The following is a 24,237-nucleotide window of genomic DNA, read 5'->3' on the forward strand; positions in this document are numbered from 1 at the left end:
AGCCTTGCTGGCTAGTTATGGTCATACAGGCCAAACAACTCGGCCACCTAGAGCATCCAAGCCGTCCCTTTTCTCCTTTTGTCTTCAAATTCAAACAAGCACATCCAATACTTGGAATGTTTTGTGTATATTTGTTGTCGGACGTGTTGTTTTCTAGAGGGTAATAATTTTCCAATGGACAAATGTATCTTTATGTCATCAATGCAACGAGTCCAGAAAATGATGGACCCCACGTTCAAAATCTCCACACCTGACGTCAATTTCAATCTATAGGAACTTTCCTATCGTTCATGAAAATGAATAATAAATACTATCATATTATCCACTTCATCCCTATTGATCAACATATTAGCAAAAAAAGGGTTTAGAATTTAGATCACTTACTTTTTTATTTTATTTTTAAACACGTTGTGTTTCTTAATCATGTAATTTATAATCAGCCCCCGAATTTGAAAGTAGCAAGAAGATGTGAAGTTATTTAGCATGGAAATTGGACTTGTAATATTCTTGAGTGAGTGGTTAATTATTAGTGATTTTCGTATTTGATATTGTGATATAATAAAATATTAAAAAATTAATTTAATTCAATAATTTAAGCTGTTAATTCATATTTCAAGATATAATTTATATTATTCTCGAATAAACCTTACATCCTCAAGTTCAAGCTCTTTAAACTTGAAACTTATATAGACTCATATTAGTTTATGTTTTATTTTTTATCAAATAAATAAGGATGATGAGATTCGGAGTCATGCACGTTTGGTCATAAAAGCTGATACCATATTAAATAATTATCTCAATGTAATAACTTAAGTTGTTAAGTGGGTTCTAAAATATGATTTATATTATTTTGTGATATAAATAATATTTTTAGTTTAGAATTACATTAAAGTATTAAAAAACTAGCAATATTCGTCTTAGAGTGGGTAATTAAGCCTGCCTTGCAGCTTCTACAGTCTCACCATCAAATAGTAGAAAAAAGAAATTGAACCCAGCCCCTGCAAAGGGCAAAGAGAAATGGCTTGGGCAAAAAGGAATGGGATGGTGAACGTCATGGCTTAGGCTATCTTCTCTTTTTGTCAACATCATCCCTTCAGAATCCAGTGTGCTGAAGATATACATATCATCTGTGCATGCTTCTTCCTTTTGACATTTCGATTCAAAATCATAGACACCTCCGACTATAAACATGTTGCATATGCCCACCAACCAGCATCCCCCCTCTTGCTTAATAATAAATTATTAGGTAAATAAACCAACAAACACAATACTACACATCTGTAGATTTTTTAGGCTAATAAACACATGATTTTGTCTGTGTATTTTGTGTTTTTCTAGTATAATTTATAGATTATGTGATAAACTAGAGGGAAAATTACTATCGCCTCAATTTTTAAATTTAGAAGAAAAAAAAATATATCCTCGTATATAATATAATATAAACAATTAAAATTTGCTATTCACATGAAAAAAAAATAGAAGTCTAGAACACAATCTCTAAACCCCAAATTGATGTCAAAACCTATTTTTTCGGCATATGGGAAAATTGAAGAATCCGGTATGCTATTGCTTTGCAGTTTTAATTTAAGGAGCTACACGAACATTGCGATTAGAACCATCAAAGGAGCACTATGGTTGCTCGATAAATTTACTGTGCCGATCGAGGAGGCCTCTTGGACGTGGCTTACAATGTTGTAGAGACTTTGCCCGCCTCCCCAGATCCAGTAATTTGCAGAACATTACTCGTAGGTTTGCAGGAAGGATGTCATGTAGCGGAGCTGAAATGGTTGATGAGTGGCTTTTAATTTGAACAAGAACCACTAAATGCAAAAAATTATAGGATCTCAATGCTTCGTTTTCATTGCATGTGAGGAAGGAGATGATCCATGAAGGTACGTATTGTCCAGACGCATCTGATCCATAGCTAGAGGCTGCCAGATTTGTCGATAACTAGTTTTAATTCTCGCAATTCATGTGATCTTCTAATTCCGGTATTCAATATGCACCGGTGACAAAATCAACCTCAAGTATTCTCAAGATGTAACTCATCTAATCCTAAAAATATATATCAACTATTCAGATTTTAAATTTATTTTTTAAAAATTATTAGTTTGAGTGTTATAGATTTTAAAGTTATTAGAACTTACCTAGTTGTTAACTTCAGAATATGGAGAGTTTAGTCAAGATACAAGTAAACTGTCTCGTCACCAATTATTACAAGGAAAAAAGAAGAAGATAAAACTCATCTTGTCAGCTCGAAAAATCAGTTGAGCTTAATTATCAGGTATAAACGATATACAGCTGAATTCAAGTTGGCGGCTATGCTTTTGTTCGGCAAAGAGAGGAAGAGTTTTTTTTAGTGGTAATTAATCTCATAATTTTAAAGCAATCAAGATTATTTAGTCATTAAATTGAATATAATAAATAATTCAATATTTTATTGACTTTTTCTTGGTATCATATAAAATATTATCAACTTATAAAATTCAACATACTTTCTGTAATTTTCGAAACAACGTAGCCTAAACTTAACCTACCTTATAATATTCTTACTGAATATTAAAATCTGAAGAGTCTTACAAGGAAATTTCCACACACGTACGTATAATTAATTAATTAACTAATTAACTAGCTCTAGTTACTATAAACACTCCCCCTCTCCTTTTCGACTCAGACACAATCTTTCAACCTATACATCAAAGCAAGAGAGAGAGCTTACATACAAGCATATAACCTTGTGTGTCAAACTATACAAGGAAGGCAAGGAGGATCAAGAAGCACTTTTGGGCCCTCGGAACTTCAGACTATTTTTCATATCTTGGTACGTAAAACCATTTATTTTTACCTTACATTTCTTGATTCTTACAGGATTTAAATTAATTCAAAACTGCATATATATAAATGATATATTTTTTTTCAATATAAGGATGGATCATAATTCATTTATTTTAATCTAAGGGTTTTATATATATCAGTTCTGGTCTGAAAGTAAATTCCATGAAATAATTATCATCGATGAAGACAATACTTATTCTGATTTATGTATCACAACACTACTATGCTAGCCTATCTATTTGTTTGTTTTCTACCATGTGTGTGTGTTATGCTTCAGTTTCTGAAAGATTGTATAGTTTGACCTGAGATTTGGAAGCTGACAGGAACATGGCACATCGTCCTCGAGGAGGCTTGCTTTTGTCAGCAATGCTAGCGCTAACACTTGCATTTAATGTATCTTGCACACTAGCTTCTCCGAGAATTGGAAATAAGATCAAATCTGCCACTTTTCTTTCTCCTGAGTTTGTACTCGGACCAGGATCAGTAGAGAATAGGTTTTATTACAATATTGACTTTCCAAGGGGTCATATTGGTCTTAAGAGTCTCGGGGCTGAAGTAATTGATGAAGCTGGGAAACCAATACCCCTTCATGAAACTTATCTTCATCACTGGGTTGTTGCAAAGTACTATCAGCGTCAGGACGTGGTAGAGAACAATGGTGACCAGAAGTTTCAGCAGGCAGACTATATATTTGGAACAAACAGTGGGATATGCCAAGGGACTGTTCTGCGACAGTATTTTGGCCTTGGATCCGAAACACGAAAAACGGATACTCACATTCCTGATCCTTATGCAATAGAAATTGGCAATCCAGCTGAAATTCCTGAAGGATATGAAGAGAAATGGATGCTTAATGTCCATGCAATTGATACACGGGGTGCCGTAGATACGTTGGGATGCACAGAATGTAGATGCGATCTGTACAACGTCACGGTGGATGAATATGGTCAACCTTTGAGCCCAGACTACATAGGGGGTCTAAATTGTTGCTATGATCAAACACGTTGCAAGGTACAACAAGGTTATGGAGGTGCCAGGAGGAGTCTATACTTACGGTACACTGTGGAATGGGTCGATTGGGATTGTGACATTATCCCTGTTAAAATCTTTATATTTGATGTCACTGATACTGGAAAAAGGCTTAATGTTTCGACTGGATTGAGTCCAGAGAATGGTTGCCAGGTAAAAACACTTTACTCGGATGCTATTCTGATATTACATGAGAATTAAACTAAGCATTCATGTTTTATGATGATTGATAAACTCCTCTTATAGCGTGCTTGAATCAGTATTCACTCATAGAGAATTAATATAAAACCATTTTTGAGCCCTCACCCTACAGCTCAGACACCCAAGTGAATTGCACTGAGAGCGAATTAGTTTGTGATTGATGCTAGTAATTACAAATTTATTATCTTCAAATTAATCTTCAACAGTGTCATGTTTTTGTTACTTAGTCAAATCACTATTTTCTGCAGGTTGAGTATGATGTTGAGCCTTGCGGCAGCGCCAATGCAGTTTCTGATGGATGCATTCATGTCCAAAGCACAAGCCTGACCATGCCGATCAGTGGTTATGTCATCTACGGAGTTGCCCATCAGCATAGAACCATAAATATATGACAGCCTGAAATTGTTGTCGAGGCCATTTTCTTCACTCGGGCTTACTTGGACTGCTTCCTGTCCACCAACATTTATCACCTTTCATAATTAATTATGCTGTAGGATGTTCATGCGATCCCTTTTAAGAGGGATGGGTGAATAATACGAAATCTGATTCTAATCATAAGCTTGTGTGCTCACCTCAGGAAGGACGTGTTATATGTGCTTCAGAACCAATTTATGGAGAAGGAAAGGATGCAGGGGATGAGGCAGGTTACGTAGTAGGGATGTCCACCTGTTATCCTGAACCAGGCTCTATCCAGATAACAGCTGGGGAGAATCTAGTTCTTGAATCTTACTACAGCAGTACTCAAAAGCACACGGGAGTTATGGGGATTTTCTACGTTTTGGTTGCTGAGCGAACACCAAATCCCACGAATTTCTTGCATTCTCCGATTCATGTAAGTTCTAGTTCGATTTTTAAAGGTTACCGTTAGTATTTTATGAAATTTGAATGTTTCTTGGTTCTTGCAGATACATGAGAAGATGAAAGTATCCGCATCTGCTTTAGCAATAGTAGCTCTGTTAGGACTGGCAGTAGTTGCTCTTGGCCTGCGTCATCGACTGAAGAAGGGGAGAGAAGAAGGCTATGAACCAATAATGGCATAGAGCTGTAATCCTGTTAATTTCCATATCTTTGCAATGCATCTATATATATATGAAACATGCCTTGTTTGCTCCATGAATGGATGCAAAATAGTCCAACTACATATAGCAACCGTATCAATGGAACTCGTTGTCTTCTCTAGTGGAGCCACAGAGATCTATACATCAATAATTTGTCTGAGTAATTGGAAATTATTCCTACTGCCATGGCTTCCAAGCACTCTTGTTAGGCTTTCAGCTATAAAGTCGAGTCGCTTTCTGAAATACCGAAGCAAATGCAAGGGAACTGACTATGGATTCGGCCCTTGGGGCAAGGACAAGTATGAAGAAGAATTTTCTCAGCAATGAGAGGTCCAAGGCTCTGACATTTGCAGGTTATATAGGAAAAGATTTATCTAGGCCCGTAACTACTCATAAACAGCCTTGAAATTTTGAGCCAACTCCATTTAACAAATAACAAAAAGCACGTGTTTACGAAGACAGACTTGAAGCTTAAAACTGTACATGAACAGGCCTTGCATGTACACAGAGGAATGCAATCTATCGTAAGGAGAAAAGAAAGAAAAAAGAAACAGATGAATGCAATCATAGTCTAGGTTCCATTCGTTTACAGAAAGCCATTTTTACAAGTTCTATTTTGCACTAGCATTAAACCCTGCCTGGCCAGCAGGTCGACTCACCCCTACCTCTGGACGGGTGTTAAAAAGAATTAATATGAAATTAACTTGATTTAACATGGTTAACTTGATAGTAAACCATATCAAATAAAATGTTTTACCTCGTATTATGGGATGGTTTTGGTAGGCTTCTGTAATAGGAATTGCATAATATAAGATTCTCAAATACCAATTATATATACATATATACACGAGAAAAAAGAATTAAGAGTACGCATGGGTCGTTGGATTATAATTTTAAAGTGAGATTCACTTTTAGATCCTACTAATCTCATGATTATTATTATTATTATTATTATTATTATTGTGATTAATAAATTTTAAAAAACTATTATTATTATCAAATAAAAACCCTAATTTTTTTTGAAAGATTAAAAAAAATTAAAAAATTTGATAGACAATTTAAATATTATTATTAATATTATAAATTTTATTATTAGATTTGGCGTTGCAGCCAGACCCAATACTCTTGTGTCCAACGTTGCAGTCAAACCCAACGCTTTTAGGTCTTAGATTTTTATGATATTTTTTAATTAAACTAAAAGGTGAGTGTGCGGCGTAGCGCAAGCTACTTAACTAATACAATATACTAAAAGATATAAGTGCCCATATTACAGTTTACATAGACAAAAGGCATTGTGGATTGGAATAGTGTAATGGCAGAGTTGTCCTTGCCACAGAGAGTTGAAAAGACTATAGGGAGAAGGTGGGGTTGTCTTTTCATTGTAATGCATTTGGCATTCAAGGAATAGTTGGGGAGAAAATAGTCAGTTCTGATTTTAGTGGAGCATGGTAGGGCTGCAGGGCCCAGGCTACAAACACCTAGCGTTGAGGCTGCCATGCCCTGGGCATTAGGGACAGACAGACGCGTCTGACTGCAGACCCAGGCAAGCGGGTCTGCAATCCGCGCGTCTAGGGGCGTTGCCTTCTCTATCAAAAGCTGCTGGTTTTGGCTTGGCAGCGGGACTCAACGTTGTTAGGTCTGATTGTCAAGCTAGACCCAAAACACTTCCAAAAGGTGTAATAGAGTTGTGTCCTGCGGCCAAGCAAGACCTAATAGTGTTGTGTCTACCTGACCAGCCAAATCCAAAACACTTCAAAAGGGTGATAGGTCTGGCTGGACAGTCAGACCCCTCGATCTTGGGTTTAGCTACACAATCATACCCAAGGATATTGGGTCCGAGATTATCGAAAATAGTTAATCTTCGTAACCCAACACAAGTTATTATCGAAGCAAGAAGTAGAAATCCAAACTCAAATCTAATTATTCAGCTGTATGAAAAATAAATTCATCTAGGTAGAATATTCAGAAATATTTCTCCTCAAATAACAACGCTTGATAAGATATCTTGCAATGTTATTGAAGTTATGAATATTGCTTCCATTAATTTTTTTTACACTAGTTTGCGACGAGTTTGAAACAAATATTATTGAAGTTGAAAGAATTATCTCTCGAGATAGAAGAATAGATCGTACAAAAATTAAACATAGTGCTGAAATTTTGATGCATAACTGCAAATGGATGTGCAATACTCAGCATATCTAGCTGGTAATCGTGCCTTTGAGTGTCATAGCAAACTTTTTAAGAATACCATAGAGACGAATAAAAGATTCAAGGAACTCTTAGTGAAAAAGATGATACGCAGCCTCACTTCTTTGCAAGATACAACCATTGTTGTTATGGGATTCTCTTGTAAGCCGAATACAAGTAATATATGAGATTCCCCAGCACTCTATATTTGTGAGAATTGGTGGTGGAAGGTGCAAGGGTTCGGATTTATGATCCTAGAGATACTTCATCAAGTGATTAAAAAATGTTTTCGACCAGGTTTGAAAACAAGTATTCGAGTTATACAACAACTTGATATAGACACTCTTTGGAATCAGTCGCATGCAATTCTCTTTCTACAAAGATGGGAGGAGTTCAATCACATTGATTTTCGTGATGTTTATGAAGGTATGGTAAAGCCTGCTTATATTTTTTATGCATGCAATTGCAATCTTGAGTATGGTGTAATGAGAGGTATGGGCTTTCAAATTCATTCGATGATGTTGAAAACTAACATGATCTGGAATTGAAAGTAATGTTTTATTAAAATGAATTTGGCTACAAAAATAACACAAGAGAAGTTAAGTGACAAAATGAGAGACTACAACATGCACCAAACACTCTTAATACGAATTTTAAACCTCATATATCTCATTTCACCATAATCAAGATTGCTATTGCAAGCATAAAAAATATATGCAGGCTTTACCATACCTTCACAAACGTCACAAAAATCAATGTGATTGAACTCCTCCCATCTTTGTAGAAAGAGAATTGCATGCGACTGATTCCAAAAAAGTATCTATATCAAGTTGTTGTATAACTCGAATACTTGTTTTCAAACCTGGTCGAAAACATTTTCCAATCACTTGTTGAGGTATCTCTAGGATCATAAATCCGAACACTTGCACCTTTCACCACCAACTTCTCACAAATATAGAGTGTTGGGGAATCTCAGATATTACTTGTATTCGGCTTACAAGAGAATCTCATAACAACAATGGTTGTATCTTGCAAAGAAGTGAGGCTACGTATCATCTTTTTCACTACGAGTTTCTTGAATCTCTTATTCGTCTATATGGTATTCTTAAAAAGTTTGCTATGACACTCAAAGGCACGATTACCAGCTAGATATGCTGAGTATTGCACATCCATTTGCAGTTATGCATCAAAATTTCAGCACTATGTTTAATTTTTGTACGATCTATTCTTCTATTTCGAGAGATAATTCTTTCAACTTCAATAATATTTGTTTCAAACTCGTCGCAAACTAGTGTAAAAAAAATTAATGGAAGCAATATTCATAACTTCAATAACATTGCAAGATATCTTATCAAGCGTTGTTCAAGGAGAAATATTTCTGAATATTCTACCTAGATGAACTTATTTTTCATACAGTTGAACAATTAGATTTGAATTTGGATCTCTAGTTCTTCCTTCGATAATAACTTGTGTTGGGTTACAAAGATCAGTTATTTTCGTGCTCAGGAAAAAGAAATAAGGGTTTGAAATAATATGAAGGGTGGTAGCTACACCATTGTTCTCGGAACTCTCACGAGTGAAATTCTTGAAAAAATCATGATCCTCGAGAGGAAAATAGGGCATATCAACAATAAATTTTGCTTTGGTTACCCTATTAAGAATCATTCACATTACCTTATTTCATTTGGCAAAGTCTGAGCATCGTCCCATTTCTCTTCGTTTGTATATCAGGAGCAACAAATATAATTCTTGTTTGGTTTATTTCTTCTCCTATGTAATTGCTAGAACGCAAATTTACATTCCTTGCAAGTGTTTAGAAAGTTCTAGGTAACATGGGTCTGGTAAACATGTCCTCCGTGCTTGCAAGTGTTTAGAAAATGTAACATCACTTGGTAGTGATTTAGTTTCGCCATCCAAAAATTCAAATACGAGTTTCCCCAAAAACTAGTAATTCATGTCCTTTGCTTCACTAGTAGTCGCAGGTTGAAAATCAATCTTCAATTTACATCACCATTAAGAAACACAATATTGCTTTTATCAAATCCTTTTGTGCAACATCCAGTATATCTATAGGTAAATCAATGACATCATTCCTTTAATTATTCTTCTATAATCATAAGGGATATATAAGGCGAATATATCTGAATATCTTTTATGATGAAAATTCATGACATTATGTATTCCGTGTTTTTTTTTTTTTTTTAGATTTCACATAATCATCAAGTGTTTTTTCAAAGAACTGATATATTGTTCTTCTACTCCCAAAATCCAAAATGCATGTCCTTAATAGACTTTTATGGGTGAAATTCATTAACTCACCATGAGTTGATCTTTAAGGAGGTGTTGGGTCGACAATGATTTTGGTACGAGAACTTGTCAGGGTTTCCTTAAAAGTTTGGGCCTAGCTATCTCACTAAGCAATTTTTTTTACATGTATTCATATATTTATGTACAAGTCAAAAATCTTGTCGATAAATAATTCTGTCTATAATTAAAGATTAGTGAATAATAATTATTTTGTCTCATTGCTGTGTGGTTTTTTGGCCCGTTTCTAAATTAAATTTGATGATAAAATTAGAAAATTTATAATAATTGTTATTTCTCATGGTCCAACTTAGATTTCAGCTTTCAATCCCGAAAGATATTGAATTTTTTTTTTCACGGCCATGTTGTTGTTTGCACCTTAAATTTGTGTTTTTGTTAATTTGAACTTCAATGTACTAACTTCATCTATATGTTTTTTCTCTTGCATTTGAGCTTCTAGAACCCACGTGATCTACAGATTAAGAATAATTTTCCATTCCTTTTATGCACTAATTTCATGTGAAAAAGGAACAGCAGTTTAAAGAGGGTTTAATTTCCTTGCTATAACCACAACGTGCACAAGAAGAACTTGATTGTATCTCCAATAATCAAGCAGAACGCCAGTTATTTTAGAAAATAATTTTTTCTTCCATAGTGGGTATTATGTCTAGTCTCCAATTCATCCCTATAGATTTAATTGCTTCCAATCTGTTTCTATATTTTATTTCATTCCTTAATTTATCATTCTAGTGGATATTTACATATAAACTACCAAAAACACCCCCAGAAGAGAAATTTAAACATAACCTAATTTATTAATTATTGACCTATACCTTACACGCTGAATCGATTCTTGGATTGGATCAGGTTTATAATAGAAGGATTTATAATGACATTGTTGGAGCAATTGTAAGTGAAATGGTATTTTCCCACTTGAGAATTATGCTAAAGAAGATTTGTCCTTCACGGGCAACGAACATCAAAATCAAAGTCATTGGATTTGTCATTTTATGTAAATTTAATGGTCATATTTATCAGCAATACGTGAAGTATAAGCATTTTAGCTTTTACTCGGAATAAAGTTTTTCTAACCTGTGAATGTCTGACTTGAAGCCCTTTCCAGGGGATGAAACATTCTAGTTTTGGGCCCTGCAACAACCATGCTAGACCCTGCAACACCCAACATTATTAAAAAAATTAGACGCCCCAAATCCTGCAACACCCATACCAAATCCTGCAACACTCAACAATCTAAAAAAAATCAAAGCCTAACCAAGAACCCAAGCCAAAACCCATCTAAACTCACCAGCTCGGCTAACGCAGATACTCTTCCTCATGAGAAGAGCCACCGGTGTACAGAGAAGAAAGCTCGAAGATGTTAAAGCCGCACACAGAGCCACCAAAACACCCACAGCCGAGCTGCAAAAACAGAGGCCCTAAACCCCGCAACACCCAACATTATTAAAAAATTACAGGCCCCGGATCCTGCAACACCCATACCAAATCCTACAACACTCAATAATCTAAACAAATCAAAGCATAACCAAGAACTCAAGCCAAAACCCATCTAAACTCACCAGCTCAGCTAACGCAGACACTCTTCCTCATGAGAAGAGCCACCGGTGTACAAAGAAGAAAGCTCAAAGATGTTAAAGCCGCACACAGAGCCACCAAAACACCCACAGCCGAGCCGCACCAACAAAGAAACCTCACCCCGCGCCAACAAAGGAACACGCAAGCAGATCACCAGGCAGCCTCACATCGCTCTAGAATACCACCGAGAAGCAGAACAAAACATTGATGGTTCTGGGTAGGGAGATGGAATGGTTGCACGGTGGTGTTTGCGAGGTGGATCTGGAACAGTGAACGTGTTCTTTGGTTTGTTTGTGAGGCGTTCTCTGGTGCGTTTGTGCTAGAAAAAAAGAAGGAGATAGGAAACAAATTTAACAAATTTCTGATGAGGACAACACTCTTTAGTACCAAACAGTACAATCCATAATAAAAACACTCACAATCAACAATAATTTACTCTACTAGTTAATTTCATTCAGAAATGAAACATGTTGCCACTTTCATTTTCATCAAAGATCATGTCCAATGTGGTGCCGCTCATTGTCTTTTAAAGATTAACCTTCTAGTGCTCTTACTAAGCCTCTTCCTCAGGCTCGTGTCCTTTAATTTTAAGATCAAGATTTGACCTGTCTCTCAAGCTCCATATTAAAAGGACATAATAAGGGTAATTATCCTTGTATGTCGTTGTTATTGTTCAAATTCCAGCTAATCTTTCGTTCAAGTATTTGATGAGTGATATCTTTATCTTGAATATAACTCAAACACAATGCTCTGCCTACATATACCACATGAATACAAACAAGGCGTGCAATCCTCACCATTTTCCTAATTGTAAAATAAACAATTATTATTTAATTATATCTGATATTAAATACGCTGGTTACAAACAGCATTAGACAAACATGGTAAGAGTTTTAATAATTGATTTTACATTCCGCATTACCTATTAAGATTTTTTTTTTTTTTTCCATTTAGTACATGCCTTGTCTAATAATAATTTCATGCTCTACCGTACATTCCATAAATCTTCAATATTAACAAATGGCAATTTACAGTGCAGTCCAATCTTCAGCCTAGACAATGATGCAATTTAAGCGTTCAGACTTAAAGAGTTGAGTCCTAAATATTTACAACTTCACATGTCCATGACAATCACCATGCACAGCGCACCTCGTATACTTTGGTGCCTTTTGCTCTGCGAAGATGTAAACCTCATCATATCCCTTCCTATAGAAGAATATAAGAGACGCAGATCAGTAAATGCAAGTGCCAAACTAACTTGGTAGCAATCTAATCTCAAGAGTCAATTCACTCACCCAGCTTTCCCGCAATATGTGGGGCTGTAATTGTAGATTAAATTGGCGAGTACCTTCCGAGAAGATGGCCTGTTCAAGGACTTCCTAGCCTCACTGCAGCACAAAATAAATTACTGAAATCAGTTTCTTTTTTATCTAATCACTCTTCTGTAAACAACAAAGTACCATAAATAGATGAAAAGAAAGTTCATGAAGCACGCAATTGGACTCTTAATTTCCTTGAGGTTTATGGACTTCTGACAGAGTTCTCACAAAATACTACAGAAACAATCATGCAGCCATCGTAAACTTGTTGTAACATGCATGTGAATGACGTTGCTCTTTTTAAATTATGCAACCTCAATTCAGAATGCAAACACTCGAATTGCCTTCTCAGCACATCTCAAAAAAGTTTACAGCATGAGCTAACAACTTTTCAGCACCTCACCTGACAAAGAAGTTTGCAATGTGTTGGGTAACTTGAATGGCATCCTCTGAGTGTGGAATCATTGATAAACCCCATTCAAAAGCATTTTTCTGGAAACAGTCACATTTCAGTCATTAGTGATCCCATCACTATAAGCAATTATAAAATTGCAATAACAGTAGGCAGATCGGGGCGGAATGAAAATTGACAATTGCACCATACCATGAAGGACCATTTGTTCAAAGCATTTAGAAGTTAAAGTTGACCTATAAAAATACCATCGTGTCATTCTATCCCCCACCCCTCCTGGTATGCATCATGTTAGAGCTAATAAAAAACTGCCATCTTTCAACTTCACAAAAGAGCTCAGGCCTTAACTCTAGCTCAATTTGATTAAACTGAATACATGGATTACTGATATGTGTAAAAGTACTAGACCATTCATAAAAATTTAGAAAGAAAAAAGAGAAGGTAAAAGAACCAAACTCAACTTAAACACATATACACAAAACTTGCTTATATGACACCATTGCTGTAAGAAAATAGTTTTGCATGTATTTTACATATAGATGAGGAGGAACGGAATACCGAGAGTGAAAATTGACTTAAGAATTTCTCCTGCAACTACAAAACACATACAGCTGCCTACCTTTATTCCAAAACAACCTTTTTTAAGGGTATATGGGACTCATCATCCTTCCCAAATTTCCTGAGTATCTGACTCCATATTTCATACAAGTATGTATTTGACCAACCACAACATGCATCTGCAAACAAATCACAATAGCTCTAATGCAAAGCACATATAGCAATACCTCAGGATGCCATTGGAAGGCAGTCACAGGATAGCCGCAAGCTTGAACAGTGGAGACATAGACCTAAAATAGATGTTGGGAAGAGAATTAGAGCTCTTCCAGCATATAGAAAACTACATTGCAAAATTAATGCACCCATTACCTGGTTATCTTCATCTGTACTAGTAGTCAAGATCTCCAAGAAACTAGATAGATGTTCACTCTCCTGAAACCGTTGTGGTGAGATGCCATACTGTTGCAATGGAAAATCAGATAAGTTAAATAAAACAACATGACACAGCCTTCTGGCTAAAGGATTGGGATTCTAATTTCAGAATAACAGTGGAATTTTAAAGATTAAAGACAGCATTAACACAACAATCATGGTTCAATAGCAAGTAGAAAAACTTAGAATTGAGGGAAGCAAACAAGCATGGATCATCTCCCTAATCTAGTCGAAATTCTGGAAATGCCAAATATAAATATTTCCCAAGAAAGGAAACAAAAACAAGAAACTCTAGATCCCATATGAGCTCCCAACTACAGCATCTTTCTGTCTTTGACTTGAGTGATACTCATCAGCCAATGTATTTTAGTTAACTTTTGAGGGACTGTTTTTCAGTATAAGAGTATAAAAACATGCTTGGGTTATGAGGAAATCTAATTTACTTTCTCCTTGATTTGAATTAAATGCATATCCAGACATACCTCGATCTCCAATCAAGAGGAAATAAGAAGGTAATGCTGGTTTATAAGACAGAACTCTGCACCAAAATAAAATTATATAAAAAGAAAAATTCACATGCTCTTTTTTGAAGTTTAAAATGCCTTTTAGTAGAGAATCCTAAACAAAGAGAGAAACAAGTAAAAGGGTATCATGTGTCACTATATTTTACCATGCAATCGAATTCCAAAGGTACTACTAGTTTTTTGAACTCACGTGATGGTTTTGCATAACTAGGCAATCTGTACTCAATCTTTTAAGCAAATCTGGAGGAAATCTGCAAAGAAATGTCGATGTTAACAAGCATGCTTGGTATAGTTAAAAGTATCATTTTGCTGCTGTTGAAACACAACAGAACTTTTATAAGGAAAACAAAATTCACAATAAATGTCAAAGAAGTTAGGAAAACTGTATCAATGACGTGATAACCATATCAAAGCCAGGGAAACTTCTCCATGCTAGTAATTAAGTCGGACTAAAATCACAGGTAAGCATTTGGCATGTCGAACATGACATTGAGATAACAGCATACTACAAATTAAGAAGTAAAACAAATATTGATGACCAAGGTGCTATTAATTGGGTTTTATGATTGTTTACTTGCATATAAGAGAATTAGAATAACTAAAAAATTGACAAAAAAAATCAACTCTCTCTTTTAGACCATCTAAGAACTTAAAGTTTTCTAGATTTAGCAAAGTAAGTGATTATTGGTTTCAAGACAGATTCAGGTACGCTGGTCATTGAGACAAATCCCTGCTTTGCAGGATCAGCACTAATTCATTGCTATTTACACTGTTTAATACATTAGGATCCTTTTCTGGCTCTATAAAGAAACTAAGAACCTCGTAAAAAAAACAAAGTGTATCGTGTTTGATAAATACAAAGATTTGAGAATGCTTATACTATCTGGTACAAGAGGAATGCTTGAGCTTTTACCAAAGCTAACAAGATGGGACAAAATTACAGTGCATATACCTCCGAAATACAGTTCCTTTGATATTTATGTTATTCATAAATTGAAGAGTAGAAGCCTGATCTGCTCCATTAAATGTTTCCAGAATTTGATTGTCCTATTATCAAGAAAAAACAGTCATGCTCATAATTGAAAACAAAGGGAGTTCAAAAATTGTTGTTCTCAGGCATTTCTCAAGTGAAAGTATCTTAAGAGTTGTAAGCATTTCCGCTAATAGTGTATTAATATTTGAAATAACTACTTGGACATTTTGACATTGATGGATGATCAAGCAAACAAAACAGAAAAAGCCGCATGAAGTCAATTATAGTTGCAATGACGTTCACACTGCTGATATTTTTCTGTAATATTAGACGTGAGGGGCCAAAAAGAGTTTCTAGCAAACACTTCACAACTGCACTGTAAGGCTGTGTTAAGTTAATTATGCCTCTCACAGGGAAGCAGAATCGTTAGGAATAAAGTTTGAGACAAGAGTAGCTTGGTGACACGGAACAAAGACCGATTGATGTAAAAGGGGTAAAAGACTCGGAAAATAGAAAAGGGACAGAAAACCTTGAATCACCAAGCTAATTTCCTAGATATCAACAAAAGCTTCCTTGAATACACTGCAAAACACTGGAGGAAATCCACCTCTGTAAATTGAAACTGAAATTCTCAATTTAAGATCATAATGGCTAAAAAAAATACACAATGTGTGCTTACATAGGCACACCAAAAGTCCTGAAGAGTCCTAATCACTATCGGCTATATATGAAAAGAAAAAAAAAAAACAAAACACCCTACTGATACTAATAGTGATAAAATCCTAATTAATACCAAATATCCTAATAAGGTAATTACTTGTTAATTCTTCTTCTTGCACTAAATCAGTCGGACATGATGGAAAATATGGGAATGATTGGAATGGAAATGTTAGATCATTACGGTCTATATATCCATACATTTTAGGTATTACTGGCTACAAATTACCTCACTAATGATCATTGTCAGGATTTCAAAGCCTAAGCAGATGGCATACACTGGGAAATGGAAGCCTGCATCATTCTTTGCTAAAATTTCCTGCAAGTTAAATACGATTGAATTGATAGCAGCTAGGAGGGTAAACCAACAGTACAATTTCCTATGTTATCTTTTATTTATTTATTTGTGGTAAACTCCCAACACATTTCAAACGTGGAGATTCAAAACAAATTTTTATTATTTTACAAAATTACCAACCTTGAAAATTGCCTTCACGGTGTCAAAGTATAAACCAGTTTTAGCCCAACCTCCTGTAAAGAGCACTCCATTTACCAGATTGAGCTTCTGCAATGCAACAACATAGAGCAAGCTTGACCATTATTTATCACCTAATGGATGTAAAAAAGCCATGCTATCCCTTTTAATGATCATGCACAAAACTTTATATAATTCAGAATTTTGTATTTGATTTTTTAATTTTTTTTCATCAACAAAGTTTTTAACTCCAAATCATTAACTCAACTAAGCATACTTAATTTCTGAATTATTAAAAAAAAAACTATTTCATTTCTCTCAATTGCAATCAAATAAAAAAGCTCAAGAATTTCTCATTCCATTTTCCAATTTCATCTTATCTGACGATCCATCTCCCTCTACTCGCTATAAAATCAATATCTGCACTTCTCCTTTAAAAATCTCGATACCTCAAAAAGAATCTCTCGTGGCTCGTTATAAATCAAGGAAATAACCCTGGCACCAGCCGATTCAACAAACTTAACGTACGACGCCGCAATATACGAAGCGTTCGTCTCGTTGTTCAACCTTCCAGAGGCACCGTCGCCTGGATGACTCAAAATTCCAATCACCGGCCGGTAATTCAACTTGATGTCCGGGGCTGAACACCTAGGCACGGAAGGCGAGTCATCATCGGCGAGTTGACTCGGGGGGAGAATCGAAGGAGAAGAAGTTGTAGCTGTTGCTGCTCGAGCTAGGGTTAGCTCTTTAGAGAGTGACATTAAGAAAGGGATCCAAAGGTAAGACCACATGTCTGGAGCAGTAGAGGAGGAGGAGGATGAGGAGGTTGAGGTGAGGGAAACGGCGGTGTCGTTTTGGAGGTCAGAGGTTTTGGTGGTAGGGGTAGAAGGGGAATTAGAGAGGAAGTGTGAAGGCATTTTGGGAAATTAGGAAGTAAAATAAGTTAGGGTTTGTGAGAGGAGGCAGAGCAGAAGGCATGTGAGAGAGGGCATTTGACATTGAAGAGAGAGAGAGAGAGAGAGAGAGGCGGCTGGTTGATTGCCGTACTGTTGGGAATGCGAGGACGCCGAGGAGGCTGTGAGAGTGGCGAGCTGAGCACGACAAATTGGACAAGAGAGAAGGATCTAGCAGTGGCTACGTGAGGATGACATGTGTGATGGGACAATTGGAAACCAGTTATCTTCTTCCACGTGTATGTGTACGAAAACTGTCTTTAACCAATTTCAAATTTTAATTAAAAAGTATTTTCTTCTTGAATTCGTTTTGAAACATCTTTGAATTTTGAAAAAATTACCCTCACATTACTATAGGTTATTTTTTATCTTATCTTTATTATTTAAGGAATTACAATTTAATTTTTTTTGTCAAAAAAATTTTTAAATTTAAGAAAAAAATAATTTTGAAAAAATTACCCTCACATTACAATTTTTTGTCAATCATTGATTTTGACACAAAGACAAAGAAAAAAAAATAATAAGGCATAATTAACATATCTCAAGTACTAAAAACTACACCAAAAATATAAATCGTATTATAAAAGAAAGAAAAAGAACAGCCCAGAATAATTGCTTCTCTCTCTTAATCTTGTCACCAACCTGTTTGTTAGTTAAGAAAAGTGGAGAAAACAATAAAAAATATCTAGGATTTTAATTTGAGATTTAATTGATTTTATTTTAGTTTTTATTTTTAATTATATATAAAGTTGTTTTTAAAAATTTTAATTTCATCTAATTTTACTCTTGTTAAACTCAATTATTAGCTCTAAAATTTAGTGTTATTTTTATTTTGGTTTTTAATTTATGATTTGTTGAACTCTTAATTGATCATCAAACTTTTAATTCTCTTCAATTTGGCTCCTGATTTTATCAATTTCGGCCCTTACAATCATGCATTTTTTTTTAGTTTGATCCTTGATTTTGGATTTCATCAATCAAGTCTCTAATTTTCCATCAAACTTCAATATTTTATACAATTAATCCTCTAATTTGATCAAAGTAACTCTTTAAAATTGCAACTCGACCCCCAAACTTTAATTTCTTCCATTTGATGCCTAAATTGACTTCAAAAATCATTTTTTCTTGCAATTAACTCCTTCCAAAATTCTCATTAAGTCTTTACCTATTCAAATTTATATTTATTTACCCCAAATAAAAATATTTTTACCAATAGGGTCTTTTGTCAATCAGAATTGGGTTGTTAATTTTATATGTTTTGGTCCTCCAACTTTTTTATTTGTCACTTTGATCCTTCACCACCAACTTCGACAATATTCTATGATTTCTTCATGTATATCCTCTTGTTTTTTGGATTTTTTTCTCTTTTCTTTTCTTGATTTTTTTGTATGGTCAAAAGTGAGTAACAACAAAAACTCTCATCTTAAAAGGTTAAGTTTGTAAAGGATAATGATACGGATCACATTGTTACTAGACCATCTTTAGCATAATAAGTAGCTGGTAAATGTTGAGACACGATATTGTTAGGAAATCTAACCTAAGAATGAATGTTGAAGGAGTGTTGCATTGTCAATCTTTTTGTTATGTGACTTTTTTATTTTGTTTCTAAGTATGTTTATTAGGATCACATCATTTTATTTTTAATGAAACATGCCTATTTTTTTTCCTCTTTATTATTTTGAAATCAAGAGATGTTTTTATGAAAGCAATACTTGGTATTTTATTGTTGTCCATAATTAGATAAATATAATGGCAAAAAATGGTTGAACCCTTAAGTCATGTCACGTAAACGCTATTGAATAGCCTTGCTTTAAAAAAATCATTAAATATTAACCCTTATAACTCTGCATGATCTTATTGCTCTGTTCAAAATGTTATTACCAGATCGGTTTTATGAAAACTTTTTTCCAATAAAATCTTAAAGAGTTAAACTTGCTTATTTATTTAAAAAATAACTGATGTTGGCTAAAATAACATTTTGGCATCCTATTCATAGGATGAAAAATGAATTAATCAAGCAATTCTCACTCTAAGATGGCCAAACAATTGAGCCAAAAATACATAAATTGAAAAACATTTATTTACCCTTACACAATGTATCTTGAACCATTTTTAGCTATATACATAATAGAATGTAATGGATTTGGTAATTATAGACTTGTGAAATGCAGCTCTTTGCAAATCTAAACCATTACACTAGACAAGGTCCAACTTTATCAGTCTTTACTACTAGCACTGGAAATGAGAAAATATCATCTTTGTTATCTCTTTCACATTCAAAAACAAATATATCCACTGTGATTCATATTTAAGCTTGTTTATGTTTTTTTTATATAAAAATCTTTACTAGAATCACACCCTAAATTAGGGGTAAATGAAAATTTTAAAGATCAAAAGTTGATGAAAAGCTGTGAGAAAGCTAAAAGCCAAAAGAGCCCGAAAAACTTAAACATTGGAGGCCATGCCCAAATTAAAACAAAATGAGATGCCCTACCAGAGCAATGAAAAGGGGTAAAGTAAATAAATACAACAAAAAAAATACTGAAAGACATAATGAGTCAAATAAATAGCAATGATTCTAAGTCTTTAGAACCTTGAAATACTTTTTAAGCCTATAAATCTCATTTTTTTCATAGCCAAAAGTCATAGACTATATTACATGCCTTTAAAAATGTTTTTTGAGCAAACAGCTTGAACCAATAAATGACGCTTTCAAAATGAAAAGAATTGTTTCATAAGAGTTGTGAAATTATAAACAAGCCACTCATTCTTATTCATGTTCATAAAATGAGTGTTTAAAAAGATATTTTTTTTCTTAACAAAACCTCAAGCTTTCACTCGAGCCTTTTGTTTTGAAACTAATAAAAAATAGAAGGTAATCTCATCATGTACCTTCACTAGTTACAAATCTCGCTGGCATAAGATACCAAATCACCATTTTTCTAAATAAAATAATTATTACCCAAGAAATTATGAGAAATTTAAAACAAAATTGTTTTAAACTTATATCGAGTAAATTCTTGTTTTTAAAATACAATACATGCCAAATTTTGAAAAATGTATTTGAGCGATAGATAATTAATTTTAAGCTAACATTTCTTTCTCAACCTATTTCTTGTCAATCATCAATAAAATACCTGTAAAACTACATTTTAGTATTAAAAGACATGTCTTTGGGTTTCGACCAAAGAAATACTTTTTAAATTTACATCTCAATAATTTTATTTCAACCGTGACATACACAAAAACAAAATTCTTAAAATTTATGAAGTGATCTCAAAACATGAAAAATGATTTATTAAAAAAAAATTGCTAACTGATTTAGCAAACTTGTTGATAAAAGAATATACACATCTTTTAATGATCTTTAAAAAGACAAGCATATTTAGGTCAATTGAGAAAAATTAAACTTAAAGAAGCTCATTATGTTGAAAATAGTCAAGTGATGATCATAAGCATTGAATGGTAGGAAAATCCCTAATAAGGATATTGTTGTATGATACACATAACTAAAGTTGTATGATCAGAAGCCTTGAATGATAGTCTTGTTTGAAATAGTCCATGAAAATAAATGACTTGATAAACTTCTTCTAAAGTTGATCACCATGACTCAATCAAGAAAAAGACTATGACTAAGCAATGACATAACGATACCACCCTTAGGATGCATGATTGGATAAGGGTATAGAGGTATAGACATGTTTTTAAAAGGGTAGTTGATCCATTCTAAATGGTCAACAAAACAAAAACTTTTTACTAAGAATAAAGGGGTAATGGTCACTATAAAATCCCAATCTATGTACCTACATCCCAGCAGGAGATTCAAATATGGAGAATTTAAGCGAGCCACTAAATCAAGTGACCAAAAAAGGTTAGGACAGAAAATAACAAGCCTTGTCATCATTGAAGAGTCACTATAAAATCCCAATCTATCTACCTACATCCCAGTAGGAGATTCAAATATAGAGAATTTAAGCGAGCCACTAAATCAAGTGACCAAAAAAGGTTAGGACAGAAAATAACAAGCCTTGTCATCATTGAAGAGAATGAGGGACTATATTTCAAACTAGATAATGATGCATACATGTCATCTGACCTCCAAACATTACACAATATTTTTGCAAAAATTATATATGAAAATCCTCAATAGGATCTAATAAGACTCCAATGAATCGAAGTTAACAAATAAATTATCCTTAAGCCATGATACCAAGAAAAGTTTAAACTTTGTAATCAATTAAAAAAATATCATTTTGTGATAACCTAATTTTTGATGTTTTTATTTTAATTATTTTGCTTACTAAAAAAATAAAAAGAAAACAAAACCAGTAGAACCGAGAGAGAGAAGACTGGAGAGACAAAAAAAAAAAAACAGTGAGGCGCATTGGCCAGCCAGCACAGGAGCGCCAACCTCGTCTCCGGTTGCGCCACCCCCTTCCCCCTCCGAACAGACATAATACAGAGACGAGAAGAGAGCCACGAGCAGACTTTCGTTCCTCTGTTTCTTCTCAAAGAAACAGAGGAGGCTAAAGAAAAAGAGCCACGAGGGACGGAAAAAAAGCTCACGAACGGCAGGGAACAAGAAACACAGAGACGAAAAAAACAGTGGAGAGGAAGAAGAAAACAGAGGGAGAACTGAAAAAAAAACCAGGAGACAGAGACGAACGGCAGAAAACGAAGACAGAGGACGAACCAGAATAGCAAACTGTTTTCCTTGTTTCTTCTCGGAGAACAGGGACGAAGGAAAATAAACAGGGGAATAGATAGGGAGTAGACAGAGAGAGACCAGAGAACAAAACAGAGGGAGGAACAAAAGGAACAAACAAGGAGCGACACAGAGAGGAGAATCAGCCCCGCATTTGTCTTCATCCCTTCATCTCAAAACTGAAGGTGACAGAACGCAAACAGGGGAGGGTCTGATAAACAAGGGAAACGAAACAAAAAGGAAAGACAAGCAGAAGGAGCAAGAGGAAACTTGAAAGCAGGAGCGTCGCCCTCAGCAATCTCGCGTAAATTTTCTGCAAAAGAACCAGACAAGTCTTTTACTCTATTTCCCTGCTTTTCGTTTTAATTCACTGTCTGCCGTTTACTTTGAATTTATCTGCTCATGCACGCGTGATTTGGTTCACGCGTGCTTCATGTGGCCCAGCCGGGTCGCTGGCTTGGGCCAGTGACCGGGCCCGGCTGGCTGGGTTCAGGCTAGCCCACGTGGGCTGAGTTGGACCCAGCCCAAAAAAAATAAAAAAATAAAAAACAGAAAAGTAAAAAAAGTAGAAAAAATAAAAATGTGTATGCATAAATAAAAATAATATAAATTTATTGGTTTATTCACTGACGCCAGAGTCAGGAATAAAAATACCGGTTTAAATTTATATTATTTTTATTCATTGTATTTTATTTTATTTAGCTAGAAAATAAAAAAAATATTTGCATGCGTAAAAAATAATTTTTTTATGAATATTCACTGACACCAGAGTCAGGAATATTATAAGCAAATTATCATAGCATAAACTAATAAACATTTAGCAATTTAAGACAAAATCAACAATGCAGTCTACCTCAGGCAGAATGTTTAAGGGGTGATAATATCTTCCCTTTTACGTAACCAATCCCGAGCCATAGAATCTCTGATGACCAGTTAGGGTTCCTAGTGACCGTAATTCTAGGTGGCGACTCCTGAAACAAGACATTTTCCCCTAAAAAAACAAGATGCCAAAAATCTTTTCTTTCCATGAAACATTAATTTTTGAGGCCGCCTCGATGTCGGGTACGACAATTGTCATTAGAAAATATCAATTTCTAACCTTGCAATCATGAAAAAGGAATTCAACCTTGTTATAAGGAAATGTTAGTTTTAACCCTACAATCAGTAATTTAACCTGCTCATCAAGAAGCTAACCATGTCATCGAGAAATATTGGTTTCAACATCGCAATCAAGAAGAAGAGGCTAACCGTGTCATTAGAAAGTTTCATGTTCAACCTTGCAATCAAGAAATTTCAGAATCAATCATGCAATTAGGACATCTTCATGTCATGAAGAGGCTAACCATGTCATTAAATCCCATGGTCGGGTAAGTCATTTCTAAACATGAGATAGGTTACCTTTGTAAACAACCAGATTTCTGAAATATTTTTTAAATGGACAGGTCGTTTGAAATAATTAGACCATTTTTGAAAAGGCTATAAATTTTTATGATAGGTAGGTTGCTTGGAACAATTAGACCATTCTAGAAAAATCTTTAATTTTTTTATGGATAGGTCGTTTGGAACAATTAGATCATTCTTGAAAAATCTTTAAATTTTTCTGATGGGCATGTCACCTGGAACACTTAGACCATTCTCAAGAAATCTTTCAATATTTTTTACGAGCAAGTTGGATAGAGCTATTAGATCATTTTTAAAAAATCTTTGAATATTTTTTACGGGTAAGTTGCATTGAACAATTAGATCATTTTGAAAAGTCGTTTGTAACAATTAGATCATTCTTGAAAAATCTTTAAATTTTTCTGATGGACAGGTTACTTGGAACAATTAGATCATTCTCAAGAAATCTTTGAATATTTTTTACAGGCTAGTTGCATGGAACAATTAGATCATTTTGAAAGGTCATTTGGAACAATTAGATTATTCTCGAAAACATTTTAATTTTTTCTTATGGACAGGTCA

At 34.5% G+C, this 24,237-nt stretch overlaps 3 protein-coding genes across 8 annotated transcripts in view; 2 read left to right on the forward strand and 1 right to left on the reverse strand.

The window, feature by feature from the left end:
• Positions 1-1,434: 1,434 nt before the first annotated feature.
• Positions 1,435-17,739, reverse strand: LOC7484350 (gamma-glutamyl hydrolase 2). 6 transcript variants are annotated; one of them, XM_024582183.2, is made up of 15 exons: positions 17,067-17,739; positions 16,621-16,707; positions 16,372-16,461; positions 15,405-15,499; positions 14,643-14,703; positions 13,866-13,955; positions 13,724-13,786; positions 12,930-13,018; positions 12,503-12,595; positions 12,357-12,413; positions 11,192-11,526; positions 10,921-11,099; positions 10,707-10,784; positions 4,638-5,406; positions 4,105-4,514 (listed from the first exon to the last, which is right to left on the reverse strand). In XM_024582183.2, the coding sequence occupies exons 1-11, from the start codon at positions 17,532-17,534 to the stop codon at positions 11,358-11,360; spliced, it is 1,362 nt and encodes a 453-aa protein (XP_024437951.2). In that variant the 5' UTR covers positions 17,535-17,739; the 3' UTR covers positions 4,105-4,514; positions 4,638-5,406; positions 10,707-10,784; positions 10,921-11,099; positions 11,192-11,357. The 6 variants fall into 6 exon arrangements, with proteins under 6 accessions (XP_024437954.2, XP_024437951.2, XP_052301705.1 ...); XM_024582186.2 differs by lacking the exons at positions 4,105-4,514; positions 4,638-5,406 and adding an exon at positions 1,435-1,778; XM_052445745.1 differs by lacking the exon at positions 4,638-5,406 and having other exon boundaries at positions 4,196-4,514; positions 10,921-11,050; positions 17,067-17,707.
• Positions 2,685-24,237, forward strand: part of LOC18103835 (uncharacterized) — a 32,017-nt gene continuing 10,464 nt past the window's right edge. Inside the window, exons 1-2 of the mRNA XM_006376874.3 lie at positions 2,685-2,821; positions 3,159-4,017. Coding sequence (XP_006376936.3) covers positions 3,163-4,017 — 855 coding nt within the window. The 5' untranslated portion in view covers positions 2,685-2,821; positions 3,159-3,162. The remainder of the gene's footprint in view (positions 2,822-3,158; positions 4,018-24,237) is intronic.
• On the forward strand, positions 4,724-5,319 carry LOC127904064 (uncharacterized). Its single transcript, XM_052445746.1, has 2 exons — positions 4,724-4,897; positions 4,971-5,319. Exons 1-2 carry the CDS (start codon positions 4,724-4,726, stop codon positions 5,103-5,105), a joined length of 309 nt encoding a protein of 102 aa, XP_052301706.1. The 3' UTR covers positions 5,106-5,319.

The sequence above is a fragment of the Populus trichocarpa genome, chromosome 12, assembly GCF_000002775.5.
Source record: "Populus trichocarpa isolate Nisqually-1 chromosome 12, P.trichocarpa_v4.1, whole genome shotgun sequence".
Lineage (NCBI taxonomy): Eukaryota > Viridiplantae > Streptophyta > Magnoliopsida > Malpighiales > Salicaceae > Populus > Populus trichocarpa.